The sequence below is a fragment of the Marmota flaviventris genome, chromosome 5, assembly GCF_047511675.1.
Source record: "Marmota flaviventris isolate mMarFla1 chromosome 5, mMarFla1.hap1, whole genome shotgun sequence".
In the NCBI taxonomy this organism is placed as follows: Eukaryota; Metazoa; Chordata; class Mammalia; order Rodentia; family Sciuridae; genus Marmota; species Marmota flaviventris.
Genome location: NC_092502.1, coordinates 60,979,258 through 60,998,142, shown reverse-complemented (window position 1 = coordinate 60,998,142; position 18,885 = coordinate 60,979,258). Strand labels below are relative to the sequence as shown.

The window sequence follows — 18,885 nt, the reverse complement described above, 5'->3', positions numbered from 1 at the left end:
CTAAATCCCCAGGAATTTTTATGGTATCTGAAATAGAATAAGAGCTTAAGAACTTTTTGTGGAATGAGAGAATAGCCAAAATGTACAAAGATATGCCTTAGAAACCGTGCTCAGTCCTCTGCATGCATTTTTTCATTTAACCCTCAGTGGAACACTGAGACAGTTTAACTTTCAATGTGACACTGGAGAGACAGGTTGAGTTATCTTTTATCTGAAAAACTTGGAACCAGTACTGTTTCTGATGTTTTCAGATTTTGTTGGAGTATTTGCATATACATAATGAGGCATCTTGGTGAGGAGACCCGAGTCTAAAACTGAAATTCATTTTTGTTTCATATATACATGTAGCCTGCATAAGATTTTGCACAGTATTTTTAGTGTGCCTGTGTTTTTACTGCGACCATCACATGAGGTCAGGCATGGAATGTGGACTTGTGGTGGTATCCTGTTGTTCCCACCAAAAGTTTTGGTCTTGAAATGTTTAGGATTTTGGATTTCCAGTTTAGAGATGATCCACTGTATTACAATACCCATGTTGAGGTGGGGAAGTGGAGGTTCAGAGACCATCACAGGTCAAACTCAGAGCCCAGGCATATAAGTGCCCACCATGGTGACCCCTCTGGGTTAGTGTTTGTTACTGGGACAAATACCTGAGAAAATTAAAGGAGGAAAGATTCATTTTGGTTCATGGTTTTAGAGGTTTCAGTCCATGGTCTGCTGGTTTTATTGCTCTGGGCCTGTGGTAAGGCCTCTGGAACATTATGGGGGAAAGTATATGTCCCCAGTCTTGTATCCTCACCCGCTGTTCCTGTGATTACTGTTGTGTATGTACTTTGGGTGGAATGTCAAAGAATTCTTTCTCAGTCATGCTCAGATAAATATTTTAAAATAACTAGATATTTATTTAATGTGAATCAGGGGAAATGACTTTGCACAATACACTTGTGATTTTTCTGTAATTATTGCTTAAGAAAGTCTAAAGTATTAAAGTAAGTTATATAAGTTGATTGAAGGAAAAAATGAAGTCCATAGAGTGTCAGGTAGCACACACAGAGGGTGCCAATCTAGAATGCTGAGTGACTGAAGCTTGGGCAACACTTCCCTGTGCGTGTGTGGGGCCCATACCCCAAACCCCAGTCAATTCTCAGGCCCACCCTCAGATGGACAGGTCTCAGGAATTCAGCCCAGAACACTGGTGAGCTGTCTCATGTGCGGTTCCTTTTCTCCCTGTACAGATAGATCTCCCTGAAGGGGCTTCTCATTCCAGAGGTCAAGAAGGATTAAGAAGAAGGTGTTGGGGGCCCACCTCCTCACCCAGCTCAGAAAGGACTTATCTTACTTCTCAGCTGGACCTCGCTCCAAATCTGTGAAGGTGGATCTGCAGAGACCCAGAGGACACCACCGAGCGGAGCCCAGAGCAGGGCTCAGGCAGTTGCCCCAGCCCAGGGCCAGCGCCTGCTCATCAGGAAAGGCAGCCTCATGCTGGGCCCTCACTTCCCACCACAGCCCCTGGGGCCTGGAGAAGGGAGGCCTACCCCCTGCACCTTCCAGATCCCCGATGGGAGCTACAGGTGCCTGGCCCTGGAGGCCGAGGAGAGTGGCAGTGAAGAGGGCCTGCAGGGAGAGGCGGGGCCCAGGGACCTGGAAGACAACAAGGTGGTCAGCAGCAGCAGCAGCAGCAGCAGGGACAACTCTGCCTGCAGAGCCACCCAAGGGCTGCCACAGATGTCCAGAGCCCTGGGCATTCAGCCATCCAGCTGCTCCAGGGAAGCACGAGAGGGGTCCCAGCATGACAACAGGGCCAACCAGGATTGGGATGTGGTGAAGGCCCGGCAGGTGGTGACAGTCAGCCCCAGCCCCGGCCCTGGGCCCAGGGTGGCCCAGAAACCAGGTAAGCTTGCATTCCTTCTCCCCACAGGTCCTTCAGCAGGGGTTCCTCCGTATATTTTCCCAGGAAACATGACAATCTGTCGCAGCCCCTCAAGCATGCCCAGATTGGCTGCTGTGGAGAGATAGAAGCAGCTGTGGGTTACGGGCAGGTCCAGCTGTACTGTGTCTAACTTCACTTCTTTTTCTGCCAAAGAGGGCACGTGAGCAGGCAGTGAAAGAAAACCACGTTATCATGCTTGGTTGGAAAAAAGTCCATTTCTCAGTCTCAGCTGCCCTTTAATGATTAGGGAATGAATGACCATGAAAGTCCCAATCATCTGATGGGGCAGGACCCATCAGAGAGTGCGAGTGACTTGGGCATATGAGGATGCAGACTGGACAAGCAGACCTGGTCCCTGCCCTCAAGCTAGCCACCAAAGCCCTTCATCTAATCCAATCCCAGTGGGGAAACAGACCCAGAGTGAGCAAGAGACTGACAGAGGTTACTTGGCCGATTAGTGGCTGAGCTGGGTCCATATTCCTCACCTAGGTTTCCCATCTGTTAGAGATGACAAAGGACAAGTCATGTCACCTGGGCTGCAGTGGGATCCAGTGACAGTGTGTGGGGAGCATTGCATGTGTGGCATGGAGGAAGGAAGGCAGGAGGATCCTTTTCCCCTCCGGCACTGGAGTCTGCAGAGCAGGGCGGGGCAGGGAGACCCATGCTGAATCACCTCCACCACCGGGGCCCATGGAAACCTGAAGTGGGTCCAGATGGGGAGGACGTGAGCCGGGCCATGCTCAGCTCAGGCAGTAACTGCTGCCAGCAGATCTCAGGGGTGCAGGGCGTGTGGGGGACATAGTCCTGGGAGGGCTCGTGCGTCAGGAAACTGAAGGAACACTTCATTTCTCTGCAGGCGTTGCTGACGCCCAGGCTGGCATCTCACCAGCCTTCCCGCCTACTCTACTCTCTGAAATAATTCTCTCCAGTCTCTGATCGCCCCCCATGAACACAGTTCCCACCCAGACTTGGGTCACCCAGAGAGCTGGGCAGCAGCAAAGAGGGGCCTTCAGTGCCTCCGGGGCAGGAGGAGGGCACCAGCGAGGCTCACCAGACTTAAATTGGTGGGGTGGGCCCCCACTCCAGAGTCAGTCCAAACTGGGCCCCCTGGAGCCTGAGACCCCAGGTTCTGCTGCCTCCCCTCACATAGACCAGGGCTCAGGGTCAGGAGACAGGGATACTGTGTCTGGGCCTGATGCTCACTGGCCAAACCCTAGCAAGTCCCTTGGTGACTTTCAGTGTTTTCATCTGTGAAAGTAAAATAAAACAATGAATCCTATCTACCTCATAAAGCTGTTGTGAGGTCACGCTGACTTTGGACGTGGCAAAGTTTTGGAAATTTTATAGTCATCTGGATATGTATGTGGGGACTTTGATAACAATTGAAATGATCATCATCAACTCAACAACTAGACTGTTTGCTGAGGTTTCTTGTGCTAAGCCTGTTGTGCAAAGAGCTTTACCTGTATTACTTCATTCAGTCGGATGGCAGTCCCCCAGGGATGTAGTGTTATCATCTCCATTATACAGATGAAAAGACTGAGGCTCAGAGAATGTCAGGGATTTGTCCGAGATGCGGGGCATTTGTCCTAGCAAGATGCTAGGACATGTTTCAACCACAGTGTTTTGAATACGGGCATGTGCTCTTAGCCATCACTGTGTTCTGGAATTGTGTGTGTTGTCTGTGGAAACCTGGGGTAGAAGAGCATGGGTAGAGAGGAGAGGAGGAAGGATGACCTTGCATGTAACCCATCAGTGTACCACGGTGGGGTCATTCTCCTCTACTCTCTGAAATAATTCTTTACAGATGAAGCAACTGAGGCTCACAGATTCAAGTCGCCTGCCCAAGGCAACAGTCAGTACCTGCACTGAGACCACGATGCTGTTCTTTGCCTTGAACAGCCTAGTTCACTTTTTTCCTTTCATGTCCAATCAGCTGGTCACCTAGTTCTAGTCTGAACATTTCTAGGGACAGGAGTGACCTCAGGAAGATAGAATGGGTAGATTTCTCAGAGGTGGGGACAGGAAGGAAGCTGGGTCTTGCAGGAGAGACAAAATTCAGGTGGTCTTGGGTCAGAGCCCACGCTGGACTTTCTGCTCCCTGGGAAAAGGGTGTGGCCGGAGTCGCTTAAAAAGCCTGTGGTACCGCCAGGTTATTAGTGGATTAGGGCTTCCTTTTAAAGCTTCCTCCATTACTGCCAAAGGATTAGAAGCATCATCAGACAATTACACCCATCCTTTTGCAATTATACCTGCTTCTTGGAGTGTTCCCTGGTGTTTTTTAAGTATGAGCATGGCATCTTTTGCAGAGATCTTCACTTGGGGTCAGTAGGTACTGGTACTATTTCTCCAAGGACTGAGTACCATCTGGCAGGCTGGAAGGGGAGGGGCTGCAGGCAGCCGAGGTGGGCAGCAGCCTCAAGTTTCTTGTCACCAGCTGCCTCCAACTTGGGAGCATATATGTGAGAAGGAAAATGTAACAGGGCTCACAATCAGATCTTAGCCAAACCAGTTGGTCCATAACTCACCAAGAAAGTCCCATGCTGTAGCCATACTTTCTAAGGTCTCAGCTGGTTATAACTGAGCTCACTGAGATTATCATTGCAGATGGAGGCTCTGAAGCCCAGAGAACAATCGACTTGTCCAAAGTCACACAGTAAATTGGTGGCAAAGCTAAAGGCTGGAACCCTGGCTTCTACCTCACTGTTTAGTTGCCAGGCACTGTGCTAGATGCTTCGTATGGACTACTTCATTTCATGCTCTAAACAGCCCTCTGCAGTTCATACTTTTCTTATCTCTGTTTTACAGATGAGGAAACTAAGATATATAGAATTTAAAGAAATCATCAAAACTCTCACAATCCGTGGGTGGAGGAACTGAGATTTGAACCCTGAGAGGTCTGGCCCCATGTTTTTAAACACCCTCTTGGCTGCCTTGTCTCCATGGAGACGAGGCAGCAGGCCGTGTTCTTCCACCCACCTGGGGCTGGTAAAAGGTTGTTCAGGCTCTGGGAGTAGGTGGGGGGATTTGGACAAACCACATTCTCTCTCCCCTTCAGATGCATGGGGGAGGCCTGAGACCCACTGCTGAGGTGGCGTCTCCCTTGCTGGTGACCTTTATGTTTTTGGGGTGGGGGTATTTAGAGGGTGTGGAGGCCTCTCCACTCTAGTGGACACTGTTCTGAGCCTCAGGATGGTCTTGGGGTGAGAGTGGGGGTCTAGGCTGTCAGATGAGTCACACTCCTGGCTGCGCACTGATTTTGATTAAACAGAAAAGCCTGCACCCAGGCGACGAGCTGAGAGTAGTCACGGGCCAAGGACAAGGTCCTTGCTTTTCAGGCTCAGGCTGAGCAGAAAGCTGCCCACTGCCCTTTCCACACCCACACCAATATACCTCACTGTACACTCACACATACACACGTATCCATAGATACAGTGCTGCACACAAGAATACCCTCAGGCACTCACACATCTGGACGATGGGTAGACACTGGCACTCACCCTCCTGAAGGCCTTGTCACCCGTCATGCCTGTCACATGTGGACATGTGCTTTAGATTTGCTTACAGAGCAACAGTCCCACCTGAAAACACATAGCAGACATGTGCCCACTTTCTCATACCAGCACACAGATACAGGTTAAAGCTTGTTCTTTTCTGTGTTCTTCTGCTACACACCTACACTTTGAAAGCTCTCTTGCGTTCCCGTTCTCTCCTACAGGCACATCCACTCTTGCACACCCACGGTCACACACCTACGTACAGACAGAACCATTTTCTCTCCTTCTTTCTTTTCCCCATCTCTTTCTTCTTCATACCCACCCACACAGTAATCCTAGCCTCTGTCTCTCTTTCCCTCTCACCCACACAGTTTGTTTCCTGGTTTCCCACAGGCTGGGCTGCAACCACTTCTCCAGCAAAGCGCTCTCAGGGTAAGCAATACTCTACCTGCTGCCAATCTTCTGCCCCCCAACCCCAGCAAAACAGGGTTAGAGGAATTCTCTGAGGCCCTTGAGGCCAGGCAGTGGGAAGAGAGCGGACAGAGAGGGTTTGTCTCCTCTGTCACCTGACCTCCTGCACTCTGAGCCAGCCCACAGTGAACAGGGAACAACCAAGCCCCCCAACTCACTATAGGTCAGTGTTTCAGAAAACCTTGGGTGGGGTGGGCTTATATCTAACTTCCTTTTGCAGAAATCTAAACACAGAGCTCTTGATACAAAAGACAGATGAAAGTGGAACCACCTTGGTTCAAAGGGTGAGAAACCCAGGAAACTTGTGAAAACCCAGCCCAACATTTTTTTTTTTTTTTTTTTTAGTTTTTGGTTGTTGTACTTATACTGGGGATCAAATCCAGGGCCTAACACACACAGTATAAGCAAGCACTCTACCAGTGAACTACACTCTCAGCCTTTCCTATTTTATTTTGAGACAGGGTCTTACTAACTTGCTGAGGCTGGCCGTGAACCTTTCATCCTCCTGCCTCAGCCTTCAAAGTAGCTGGGATTACAGGTGGGTGCCACTGTACTCTTGCTCAGGCCAGCATTTTTCCAAGTGTAATCCACTTCAAAATTTTTGGAGGGGTGGAGGGTGACTGTTTAGTCTTGTTTCCAAGCCCACCAACCCCTCCCCTAGGGAGAGGGACTGGAATGTGGGAATATGGGCTTTTAATAGCATCCCCATGGGGGACTCTGAAGCAGACTGAGCACGGCCTAGAGACTCTGCTGAGCTCCATGCGAATGGAATCCCCTTCAAGGAAAGATGGCAGCACAGCCCCCGTGCCTTTGTTGCTGACCCACTAGTTAAGTCGGGAACAGCAGCTGGCTGATGGTGAGCGAGGTGGCAACCCTCCTCAGTCCCCATTTGCCTAGTCCTGCCAGGGTAAAGAGTTATTTTGGTTATTAAGGCTGAGATGAAAGTGGTGGGAGATGGCCCTGAGGGAACTTTTTCTGGTATGGGAGGTGGTGTCACTTGTGCCCCACGGAATCGCAGAGATAGATTTAAGGGAGGAGGGACTAGTGGGAAAGACAAGGGGGAAATGAGCCGGCCAAACACGTCGGGTCAGAAAGAGAATAGGATTTGAGGACAGACCGACAAACCAGGAGATGGAAAATGATGAGGACATGGGAGAGACAGGCAATCAGGCAGCAGAAAGGGAGGCACTGCGAGAGAGGAAAAAGAGAGAGAAAGGGGGACCCGCCTGGAGACAGGAGGCTGAGCCAGCGAAGGGGGGAGTCGTACCCCCGGGGGCTGGGCGGGGCGGCCGGGAGGGGCGGCGCTAGGGCCCCGGGGAGCGGCGGCAGGAGAGCTGCGGGCCCGCCCGCCCGCTCGCATCTCCCGGCTCCGGTCCGAGCAGCCCTCCCGGCGGCAGCGGCGGCGGCGGCGGCGGCGGTGGAGGCGAGGAGGGGGCTTCGGGCGCAAAGCCCGCGCCTGGCGCGGAGCGGGGGTGCGGGGACCTCGGGGCGGGGCGCGTTGACTGACGCGGCCAGGTGTGCCGAGGCGGCGGCGCCCGGGAGCTCGGGGACCGCGCGCAGAGGCTGGAGGTGAGTGAGGGGCGCTGGCCTGGCGGGGTGCGGGCGCCTGGCGCCTCGCCCTTCCCACCTGCGCAGTTGGTGGCACCGCGCTGGAGGCCGTGGCACATCTGGGCTCCAGTCGCCGTTCGCGGAGTGACCTTGGCCAAGTTGCTCCTCCACTCTGGGCCTCAGTTTCCCCACCTGTCTGGTGGAGGCTGGAGGGATCTCGGGCTCTCCCGCAGCTCCGGAGCCGCAGGACGCCTTGACCACGGGAAGCTCTTCTCTGGGGTGCGGGGTCACCAGCCCTCGCGCCCCTTTCCTCCAGCTGATCGGGGCGGGGGGTGGGGTCAAGGCAGCCCCCGGCTCACGGATGGCAAGAAGCCCAGGGTCTGCGCCCCACGGGCGCTTTGGGAAAGTGCGGCTGGCTTGAGCCAGGGGAACGGCGGGTGGGGCGCTGCCCGGGTGGACCAACATGGGCGCCCGTGGGGCAGCGGAACGGCCTGCGCTGGGCCTGCACCCCCACCTCCCGCGGGCGGGGCAGCCGGGCACCGGGGTCTGGCTGGAGCTCGGGGACGCCAAACGCGAAACCGGGCTACGCTGTGGACCACCGGGCCCAACCCCACCTGGGGAAATCACGGGCTTTCCAGAGTGCCCTCCGACTGAGGGAAACCCCTGGGCTTTTCACATCAAATTTTTACAACACCCTTACGATTGCCCCTATTTGCTGAGAATGGGGGGCCTCAAAGGTGAAATGAGTGGAGGGTGGGGCTCCTTTCTAACCTCCGTGCTGTGGAATAGGCAGTGGGAAAGCATCATTCATGGTCCTGGCAAGACCTTTGAGGAATTTGGGGAAAAGGTCTCCTTTCATTTCCCCACACTACCCCCAAGTTATATGCTTATTTGGGATGGGGACAGGGACCCTCTGTGTTCCATGTCTGAATTTTCAAAGAAGGGATAAGAACTGAGTGGAAAGCAGCATGTGTCCCATTCCCCCTTCCACCCTACCCTCATTGGCAGGTGACACTGGAACACACCAGCTTGCTGCATGATCTTGGAGTAAGCCCTTTGCTCTCTGGGGCTCCCAGTGGGAAGGTTGGCAGGATGGTCACTGAGGGGGGAGCTGCACTGGGACAGTGCTGGTGGTTGTAGGAATAGTCAGTGCTCCAATCCTGTCCTGTTGGAAAGTGGAGGGTGAGATGGGATGCTAATTAGGGGAAGGAGGGTACACTGGGGCAAGGGAGTGGAAGCCTTGCTGGCCCCAGCCTGCCTGCTCACCAACCCCAGGGCTGACCCCCATTACATCTTGAGGGGTGAAGGCACAAACTGAATTTGATGGTTCACTCTCCCAACTACTTACGGTATTGCTTCAGAAAGAGGCTGAGACCCCCCTCAGGAGAGTTGGAAATGCCCTGTTTGCGTGGTAGGAGCATCTGCTGCCTTATTCTCCCAATGAGATCTTGGGATGATTCCTTCTCTCTGATCCTCAGTTTCTCATCTGTGTACGAGGATGAAATAGGATCAGTCAAGTTTGATATTTGAAGAACTTCTCCTACATAAATCATTGCTGCTATGTCACCCTGGCTTGTGGCCGCGACCTTTCAGGTCTGCTCCCATTTTGCAAGCCACCAGCCAACTCCAGGGCCCCCATCGCCAATTAGCATTTGAACTAAGTTGTGATTTTTCCAGTCACAGCATTTATGTAGTTAAAATAAGGTTTTGAACTCTTTCTCTCCCTGGTCAGCTATTTCCCTTCTCTATTCTTTCCCTAAGCTGGGGGGTGGGGTGGGGGTGGGGAGCACAAACCTGTGGCATTCTGGTGCTTGGTTCCTGGCTAGCCTCTTGAGTCATTTTACCTAGTCTCCACTTTTGAGTTGGGGAGACGGAGACCAAGGAAGGGAAGCAATTTGCCCAGGGCAATTCTGTAGGTAGAACACTTTCTCCTTGGGAAAGAGCAAATCCTTGATAGGTGGGAGGGTACAAAGTGACAGTGGAGCATCTGGAGGGAGGGGAGAAACACAGGAGGAGCCTACTCCATCTCCCCTCCACACCTTGTCATGGTAATCTGGTGTGGATGGATGTCTCCCTGAGTTCTCCAGAGCTCCAGGAGGCAAACTAGGTGGGGGTCAGCAGGCTCCATCCCCCTGCCAGGGCTAACTTCCCACAGTCTCAGCACACCTCCAGCCCCAGAGTCCTGGCCCGGAAGGCACCTTTTCCTTCAGGGCAGCTCCCAACCTTCCAGACATGAGCTCATCGGAGCCGGAGCCGCTGATGCCAGGAAGGGAGGGACGAGGGACAGAGGGGAAGCAGGCAGGGCTGCCTAGATAGGGGCATTATGGGTCCCCGGGCAAATAAAGGGGACACTGTTGGCAAGGACCTGCAGGCTCTGACCCTGCTGTGATGAGGAGGCAGGGGCAAGACAGGCTGGCTGAGGGTCAGCGGGGAGAGAGTGAGGAAAGGTCAAGTGCTCAGGCTGCAGTGCCAGGCTGACCTCTGCCACCTGCTTATTGGTTATGTGACCTTGGGCGAATCGCTTGCCCTCTAGGGACCTCGGTGTCTCTGGCTAGCCATGGGTGGGTGGGTGCTTGGAACTGGGGTAGTAGTAAATAGGACAGGCAGGTTCCTGCCCCCAAGGAGCTTGCATTTTAATTGAGGGGATAAGACAAAAAAAAAAAGAAAGAAAGAAAAGAAAAACCAAGGAAGCAAGTACATGTCGAGGTGATTCCAGATAGGTAAACTAGCATGGAAAAAAGTTGTGCTCTTAAGAAGAACAGCAAGAAGAGCTACTTTGGGTCAGTGGTTAGAGAAGGTCTTTCTGGGTGGGGAGCAGAAGTGGGGGGACAGAAGTCTAAATGGTATTTGAGGCTGATCAAGGCTTCCTGGGGTCCAGAAGAATGGGAGGGAGTGTGGTTGGGAGGAAGTGTGTGGCAGAGGGTGGTAAATGGCCTAATGGGAGTGGGTGGGTGTTGGTTATATCCCTCAACTCCCCAGGCTGTCAACTGCAGACCCCAAGGAGTTGGGCCTGAGATCTTTTTTGTGGTGCTGGGGATTCAACCCAGGGCCTAGGGGAAGTCTCTGCAAGTTAGGCCAGTATGTGTGTACAGAGTCCTTTGTGACGATGCCCTGTCCTAGGGCACTGCGGTTCAATTGCTGCTCAGTGTGGCCAGAGGGGGAGTCAATCTGGGAACGGCCCCCAAGCCCCGCAATTCCAGAGGCTTACAAAAAGCCCTCTCTCTGGAATGAAACCATTACCACTGGCTGCTGCCTGGAATTCCTCTGTCCTGGCTTCATCTTTTCCACTTGGTGAGGCAGGCTGGTGTGGTACTGGGCTGACCCTGTCCTGCCCTGCCTGCCCAGCCTCCCAGGGTGCTGCAGGTGGAGCAAGAGTCCATCCGCTCCTGTGTTACCCACTTCCCTGAGGTTAATGCACAAGGGCTGTGGAGGACCCCTGGCTTCCAGTCCTGGTCAGATAGAGATCTGGAGCACATTATGTAAGCTCTCTGGACTTTTGTTTCCTCATCTATAAAACAGAGACAATAATAGACCCTTATACTGTTGTTATAAAAGTGAAATGAGTGATAAAATGCTTTAAAAATGAGCTACTCCTTATTAATAGTATTATCATATTTTGATCTCTGTGAAAATAGCAATCCTTTGAGGAGATGGACGGGGGCTCAAGACTCATCCTATCTCAGTGTAAATTACTTTTTGATGTTTTTCCAGGAACAGGTTTTGATGGCGGGAGGATGGACACGAGCCCAACGGGAAGGGGTCTGGATGGAGCCTCAGGAATGGCTAACAGGCTGGTGGTCTTGGGCAAACCTTTAGGTCTCAGGCTTCAGTTCTGAGCTGCTGTGAAATGGGCAGTAAGGATTTACGATCACAGGTGTGAAAGGCACCGAAAACATGGGGTCAAGGAAGGGACAATTGGATGAGCAATACAAGACAGTGGGCTCCCTGAGACCCTTGTACCTAATCCTCTAGAATAAAATGTCTAACAGACTAAGGATCTCCAAGGAGGGCTTTACTTTTATTCATAGATAAAAGTCACAGTTTCTGTAGTTATTGTTATTTACTATGTGCCATGAATATTCCAAGATCTTTTTTTTTTTTTATGGTTCTGGGAATTGAACCCAGGGCCTTGTGCATACAAGGCAAGCACTCTACCAACTGAGCTATATCCCCAGCTCGATTCCAAGATCTTTACACATCAAACACTCTATGAGGTGAGTACTGCATTATCATCATTTTATATATGGGAAGCTGAGGCACAAAGGTTGGATAAGTGAGCTCCCAGGCTCACACAGCTAGTAAGTGGCTAGATGCCAATCCAGGCTGTCTGACACCAAAGGCTATGATCTCCACTAGTATACAACACAATCTCTTTTGTTTTAGATGGAGTGCCAAAGACAGAGAGACCAAGTCACTTGCTTGAGAACACACAGCGTTCTTGAGCTGCATCATTTCTGTTCTGCAGGTCCTGGAAGGAGGAAACTCATTAGGTCTGAGGCAGAAGGCTCTGAGGTTGGCATTTGAACCAGCTCAGCATCTTTTTTTCCCTTCCCCTCTTCTCCTAGGATTAGGTCAGTGAGGATTAAGTGTGCCCTGTGGGCACCGTGAGCATGGGAGGCCCTGCCAGGGCCTGATGAGTGAGCATTGTTAATGTTGTGGGGCTGGAGTAGATTTGAACGCTCGAGGTATAGTGCTCCCCTGGGGGTTGGCATAGCCCCATCATGGTATAGACAGGGGAAACTGAGGCTGAAGAGTCCAGGGACCAGTCAAGGCCACACAGAGGAGGGAGCTCTTCATCCCTGCTCCACCTGCTCTGCATTCCGGGATGCTTAGTGCTAAGCATGGAGAGATGGGACTTGGGGTGCCTTTCCAGTGATCCCCAGGGTGGTCCTGATCTCAGCCAGAGCATGACTCCTGATACAGGGCTCTTTGGGAGTCGGGGGATGGGGAGGCTACCGATTAACAAAATAGACTGTCACGCGCACGGGCAGCAAGCATGCCACTAGCCCGCCTGAGCCAGCTGGCTCCCCCATGCCCAGCTGCCGGGGCCCCACTCAGATCTCCTACTGGAGGCCCCACCCACCTCCCACTGGCTCTGGGCCTGAGGCTCATCACTCTCCAGGCACCCTCTCCTCTCCTCCACCCCTGCCCAGACTCCAGGCAGACGGTGCTCCCATTGAGCTTGGGTGGGCCTGAAGCTCTTGGCTCTAAGCTGTGCCAGGGAGGTCTGGTGTCACCACATACTGGCTGTGTGGCTTTGAATGAAGCCCTGTCCCTCTCTGGGCCTCAAGAATTGGCAGAATAATGACATCTGGTAGCTGAGGGCCCCCGAAGCCAAAGCCCTGGGAAGGTGGTCCAGATGCTTGTGTACTGAGCCCAGCTCTTCCGTGTGCTCTTGGCCACATCCCTTTCTCTAGGGGCCTTGGTCTCCCCATCTGTAACAGGAAGTACCTTGGTTTTTCTGTACTCAAATGTGGTCCATGGATGTAGTGTCCGCATCACTGACAATTTGTTGTTGGAAATGCAGAATCAGGCCCCACCGCAGACGTCCTGAATCAGGATGTGCAATTCAACAATACCCGTGGGCAATTCCTAGGTACTTAAATTATGAGGAGCACTATTCTAGGCCAGTCATTCTTTTCTTTTATTTATTTATCTTATGTGGTGCTGAAGATTGAACCTGGTGCCACACACATGAGAGGCAAGCTCTCTACCACTAAACCACCACCCCAGCCCCTGGGCCAGTCATTTTTAAACTTAAAAAAAAAAAAAAAAAAAAAAAGACTAAAATCCATACAATCTTCCTTCTCCAAAGTGTTTAATATGAAACACATAAGAGGAGACCTAGCCACTCTATATTCATCCCAGGATTGAGGAGGGGTAAATTAGAAGCATAGACATTACTAGGAAGAACATCAGGGGGAGGAGGAAAAGATAAACACTATGGGGGCGGGGGGCATCTTTTGGGGCCTCTCTTGACCCCTGGGAGAACTCCTGCCCAGGTGGCCTTTGAGAGCCCTCTTGGCTCTGACCTCCAGGGCTCTCTGTCTTAGGAGTTTGTAAAGGTGCACTTGCAGCAGGGCTGCTTGAGAGTCCACAGCCCAGTGACAGCTTTCCTGCTTGTCCCCATCTTGGTGTCCTGCCCTCTTCCCTTTGGAATCCGTGAAAGGGTAGCCGGTGCTATTCTTAGAGTGTCAGGGTGGTGAGCAGAGAACATACTAGTGCATTATTTATGCCTCTGAGTCAACAGGATTACCTTCAGGGCTCCTGGGACACATTCCTCACAGAATGGCCTTCATCAGTGTGTCTGTGCGGAGGGGAGGGCAACTTCCCAGGACTCACAGCCCATCCCTCCCTCCTTGGCCCTTAAGCAGGGAAATGAAATAGAATGGTTATCTAGGACTGGGAGAAAGTTGCTTGGTGACATGATTTCATTTTTCATTCACTCAGCACATGTTTATGGAGCAGGGGTTACATGCAGCAGGCGTGGGCGCCCTGATGAATGAAACAAAGTTCTTGCCTTCCAGAAGCTCACACGTTAGCCAGCGAGTCAGCGTGCTCCGTCATCACCACTGCGTGTGCACAGGCTTGGTGCTGGGCACTTGGCACAGCTGGTCTGTGCAACCACTTAGGAGGGCAGGAATTAGGAGACCCTTTTACAGAGGAGGAAACTGAGGCTCAGCATACACAAGACTTGCTCACAGTCACCACCGCTCATGATCAGATGGGACTCAGATTGGCTAGGACAAAACAAGTATCTTAGATCAAATGGTGGTGTGAAGGGAAGGCTTTGGGAATCCCTGTTCTGCCCCAAGAGAGGGACCTTTCTGCTGAAGGGAAGTCAGCTGGTTGAGACTGTCCTGTTCTTAATGGATCCTGAGTTGCTGAGGAAGTTGTGGGTGTCTAGTTTTCACGAGCCTGGATGGAGGGTCAGCTGTGCTGTGGGCTGGAGGTCAAAATCATAGGGGGCGAGTGTATGAGACCCAAGGTGGCACATCTCATGAGGCTGGGAGTCAAAGACCTGTGTCCCTGGGTGCTGAGATTCTGGGGAGGTTCCTTGGCCTTTCTCTGTCCCAGTTTTCTAGTCTGTAAAACAGTCTGACAGTCCCTCCTCTGCCTCTATTCATTAATTCCTTTCTTCCTTCCTTTTTTTTTTTTTTTGGTGGTATTGGGCATTGAATCCAGTGATGCTCTAGCACCCAGCTATATCCACAGACCCGTTCATTTTTTTTTTTTTTTAATTTTGAGGCAGGGTCTCACTAAGTTGCTGAGTCTAGCCTCGAACTTGTGATCCTTTTGCCTCAGCCTTCCAAGTAGCTGGGATTACAGGCATGCACCATTACATACAGCTTCTGCTTCTGTTTCTGATAGATAAACAGTGCTAGGAAAACTACAAAAGCGTTGCATGTATTCAAAGAACAGCATACATTTACTATATGTAATTATCAATATATTTTATTCAATGTGTGTTTTGTTAACATTATGGAGTTTTACTATGTGCTGACCACACAGATGTGTTCACTTACTATAGATTATTTATAAAATTATTGACTATAAAGGCCAGAGAGAGCTGATGCATATCCTGTGTTGTCATGGGCCTAGGTTGGGGCCCAGGGATTTGCATGTTGAACTAATCCACCGAGGGATTCTGATGCACCTGTGAGTTTCTGGTCTGAGCAGGAGAGGGGAAGGAACATGCCCAGCGAGGCCTCAAGTACTGAGTTGGAGACCAGGTTGAGGCTAAACTCCAGGCCTCCAGCACCTGGTCTGGTCCTTTCCTCTTGTTCTTCAGCTGTCCCCAAGCATCTAAAGGAATGGGGAGACTTTGAAGGTGGTTGCTAACGTTACAATGCTATGCTAGGCATTTCACATGGTTTATCCTGTTTCATCGCTGTAGGGGTAAAAAGGAGACATTCTCCTCAGCAGCATGATCCCTGGGTCCCTTGAGCATTAGGTGGCAGATTTGGATGGACCCCTGGGAAGGGAGACTATGACTGAGGTTCAGAGATACTGAGACAGGAATTTGAAGCCACACCACCCTTTCCCCTTCTCCAGTAGCATGTGCCCTCGAGGCACGTGTGGTCTGGGAACTTGCCACCTGTCTACAGGGCAGGCTGGCAGGAGGGAAAAGGCACCCTCCCACAGGTGGGCACCTGATGCACTATACCAACGTTCCTCCATGTGCATGTCCTCCGGTGCTCAGCATGTGCATGTATGTGTGTGTGTCTTGCTCCCGCCGTGTAGTGTACACATGCATGTAGGGCAAGCTTGACGCAAGCAGCCCTTCTGCGCATATGCACATGTGCAGAGGAGCTGAGCTGCTGCTGGCTGGAGTCTCTCCAGCATTAGGAAGTGAGAGGGAGAGAGCCAATGGATGCAACGCAGGGGGATCCTATGGATCTCAAAGAGCAGAAGTAGAGCTCCACTTAGAGAACCCCCTTTCCTTATTTGTGTTCCACCGCCATACTATCCTCCAATCTGCCCGATGTAGCCTGCCTCAAGGACCTTTGTGCTAGCTGCTCCGCCTGCCTCTCTTCCCCTAGATGTGCCCATGCCTCACTCCCTCACCTTCCTCGGTCCTTCAGTCAGATGTGCCATCTCAGTGAGGACAACTCTGATTACTCTATCTACCTTTACAAACCACTTCCCACTCCGTACATACATTCCATCCATGTTTTCTTTTTCTCCATAGCATTTGCTGCCTGAGTTAACCATACATTTATTATCCTACCCCCCTACTAGAATGCAAGCATTTATTTATTTATTTGTACCTGGGATTAGCCACTGAGCCACATCCCCAGCGCTTTTTTAAACATTTTTGATTTTTGAGACAGGGCCTTGCTATGTGGCTTAGGACCTCACTAAATTGCTCTGGCTGGCCTCAAACTTGCACTCCTCCTGCTTCAGCCTCCCAAATCACTGGGATTACAGTGTGTGCCACTTCTGTACCTACTGGCACAAGCAGATTTTTTTTTGGGGGGGGGGGTGGGATCTGTTTCTCTCCATGGCTGTGAACAGTGCCTGGCGCTTAGTCGTTATAACTATGGATTGAATGAATGAGTCCATGTACCATCTGGATTTATTTTCTTTAAATTGTCTAATTTTGTTACTGAAATATCCACTTTAGCCTCCCCCGCAGTAGTAATATACCTGAGACCACAGGTTTGGTGTATATTTTCCAATATGCATTTGAAACTTATATAGCTATCAAGGCTTGTAAATGTTAGGATTCCACCTGAAATCTTTTTTGCTTTCACCAGAGGAGAGAGGGCACCATACTTTGGGACTCATTGGTTCAGTCCAGTTGTCCCTTTGAACAGATGAGTAAACTGGGCCTCAAAGAGGCTTAGGGACTAGCCAAATGTCATCCAAACTGTGATAGGACAGACAGTGGAACCAAATGTCTTGACCTCCAGTCTTCTTTTATAGTTTGAGGGAAAGGGGGAGAGCAGGACTGGATGATTTAGCCCTTCCGGGAGAGACCAGAACTCCCGGGAAGGGGCAGGGTCGGCAGCCTCCAGCGCCAGGCCAGCTCCCGGTTGGTGATGGTTGGTGATGAACCATGGAGCCCTTTTGGTCCCCCAGCCAGCACAGGTTGCTCCTTCACCTCCCAGGAGTCCCTCTGGGGTCTACCCCTGGGGGCCAGGGATTCAAAATCTGCTGTCTCTTTACAGCACACCAGATAGAAGTCAATGCTGAGGTCTCCTGTGCAGAAGATGCTGTGAGGGATGGTGGTGGTCGGGGGTGGGGGCTGGGGTGGGGGGACCAGGAGGTGACCGATGTGAACAGAAGTGGGAGAACAGACCCTGACCCAGCTGGTGAAGAGGAGAGAGGGAAGGAGACAGCTAGAGCCCCAGCCTTGGAGAGTTATGCAGAGGTAGGGGTATGCAAAAGGCCAAAGTTGAAATTCCCCTCAGGTGTGCACAGTGCTTTATACTTTGAAATCATTTCTGCATCTCATTTGCTCAGTAGCCACTCTTTAAGCAGATAGTTTCGTTCTTGTTTTACTGATGGGGAAGTTGAGAGTCACAGAGGTGAAGTGATTTACCTAAGGGAGCTCAGCAGGCTGAATGGCATGCCCTGTTGAACCACAGAGTGGAGAGGAACGGGCTGCATGTCGGGTTGAATTTGGTGAAGGAGGGCTGTCTAGGGAGGAGTAGGCAGTTGGAGGGATATAGGAATGAAAGGCAGGCGCCCAGAAACCCGCCTTCAACTCGCTGGCCAAATACTTTGGTGAATTCCCCGACTTTTCTGAGCCTCAAGCTTCCTCATATGCAGAATGGAGAGAAGCGCACTCCCTACCTCATAGCATGCCAGGATAAAATCAGACTTCAGACAAATGCTAACGGTGGAATCCCTCAGGCACAGACGTGCGCACGGAGGCAGCAGCCGGAGTGAACTGGATGCATGGGTCCCTGCCACGTCTGCCCACGGTGACCCCTCGCCACCCGCCCAGGAAAGCCCGCGTCTTCGTTGGCAGGTGCGAGCGAGCTGGGACCAGGCGAGGACGAGCGCTGCCTGGGGGTCCCGCGGGGGCGCGGGGCGCGGGGGCGGGTCCGTCCTCCGGAGCCCGAGTCGGTGCTCCAGCGACATTTGAGAAAGTGCGTCCCAGGAGGGCGCCGGCCCCCTCGCTGTCTGCCCCGCGAGCCCGCGCTCGTCCCCAGCGGGCTTGGGCCATCATTACCATTCCTCCTGCGTTTTTTCCTCCCGGGTTATTTATTTTTCTGGGAGGAAGGAATGTGGGGAATTTACCGCAGGGCGCTGGCCTTCGTTTTCGGCGGTACAGCGGCCTCTTCTATGAGAAGGAAGCGGCCGAGACAGATGGCAGGAGAGGGGAGGCGGCGCAGGGTCCCGCGGGCTGGGAGTCTGGAGCAGTGGGCGTTATGTAACCCACCCGGAGACCCAGGGCAGGGACACGGTGCGCCCGGGTTCGGGGCATGAGCCTTGCAATACGCATGGCCCGGTGGAACTGTGCCTGCCTCACTGGGTTCAGCCTCTGCCTCTGCCTTTGCGCAAGCCCAATGGGCGTGGTCCAGTCAAAGGTCCCTTCCTCTCCAGCTGCTCTAGATTTGGGGAATGGGGGTGGGTGAGGAAGTGAGGGGATTACCTAGAGCCTTTCAGCCCCTGCAGCGCTATTCCCATTGCTTAGAATGCCTCCTTAGATCATCTTTCAAGACTTGCGGTAAATGCTGCCCCCTCCAGGGAGCCTTCCTGATTTCTCCCTCTTAATTAATTTCCCTCTGGGACTCCATCCATGTTCTCCTGGCACCTCATGGAACATTCTGCCTCTTAGGTCCAACGCAGCAACTGAGGTTTCCTCTCCCTCTCCACCAGCAGACTTGGTGCTCTCTCCCACCACCACCATCACCGCTCCCTCCTCCTTCCCAAAGAACCACCCTCAAGATCTCCAGTCTAGAATCTTGACTCCAGGGACAAATG

At 52.2% G+C, this 18,885-nt stretch overlaps 1 protein-coding gene across 3 annotated transcripts in view; it reads left to right on the top strand.

The window, feature by feature from the left end:
• Positions 1–18,885, top strand: part of Synpo (synaptopodin) — a 55,170-nt gene that overhangs the window by 17,495 nt on the left and 18,790 nt on the right. For all 3 annotated transcript variants that reach the window (XM_027949259.3, XM_071612229.1, XM_071612230.1), the window contains exon 2: positions 1,236–1,891. In XM_027949259.3, the coding sequence (XP_027805060.2) occupies positions 1,480–1,891 (412 nt within the window). In that variant the 5' untranslated portion in view covers positions 1,236–1,479. The remainder of the gene's footprint in view (positions 1–1,235; positions 1,892–18,885) is intronic.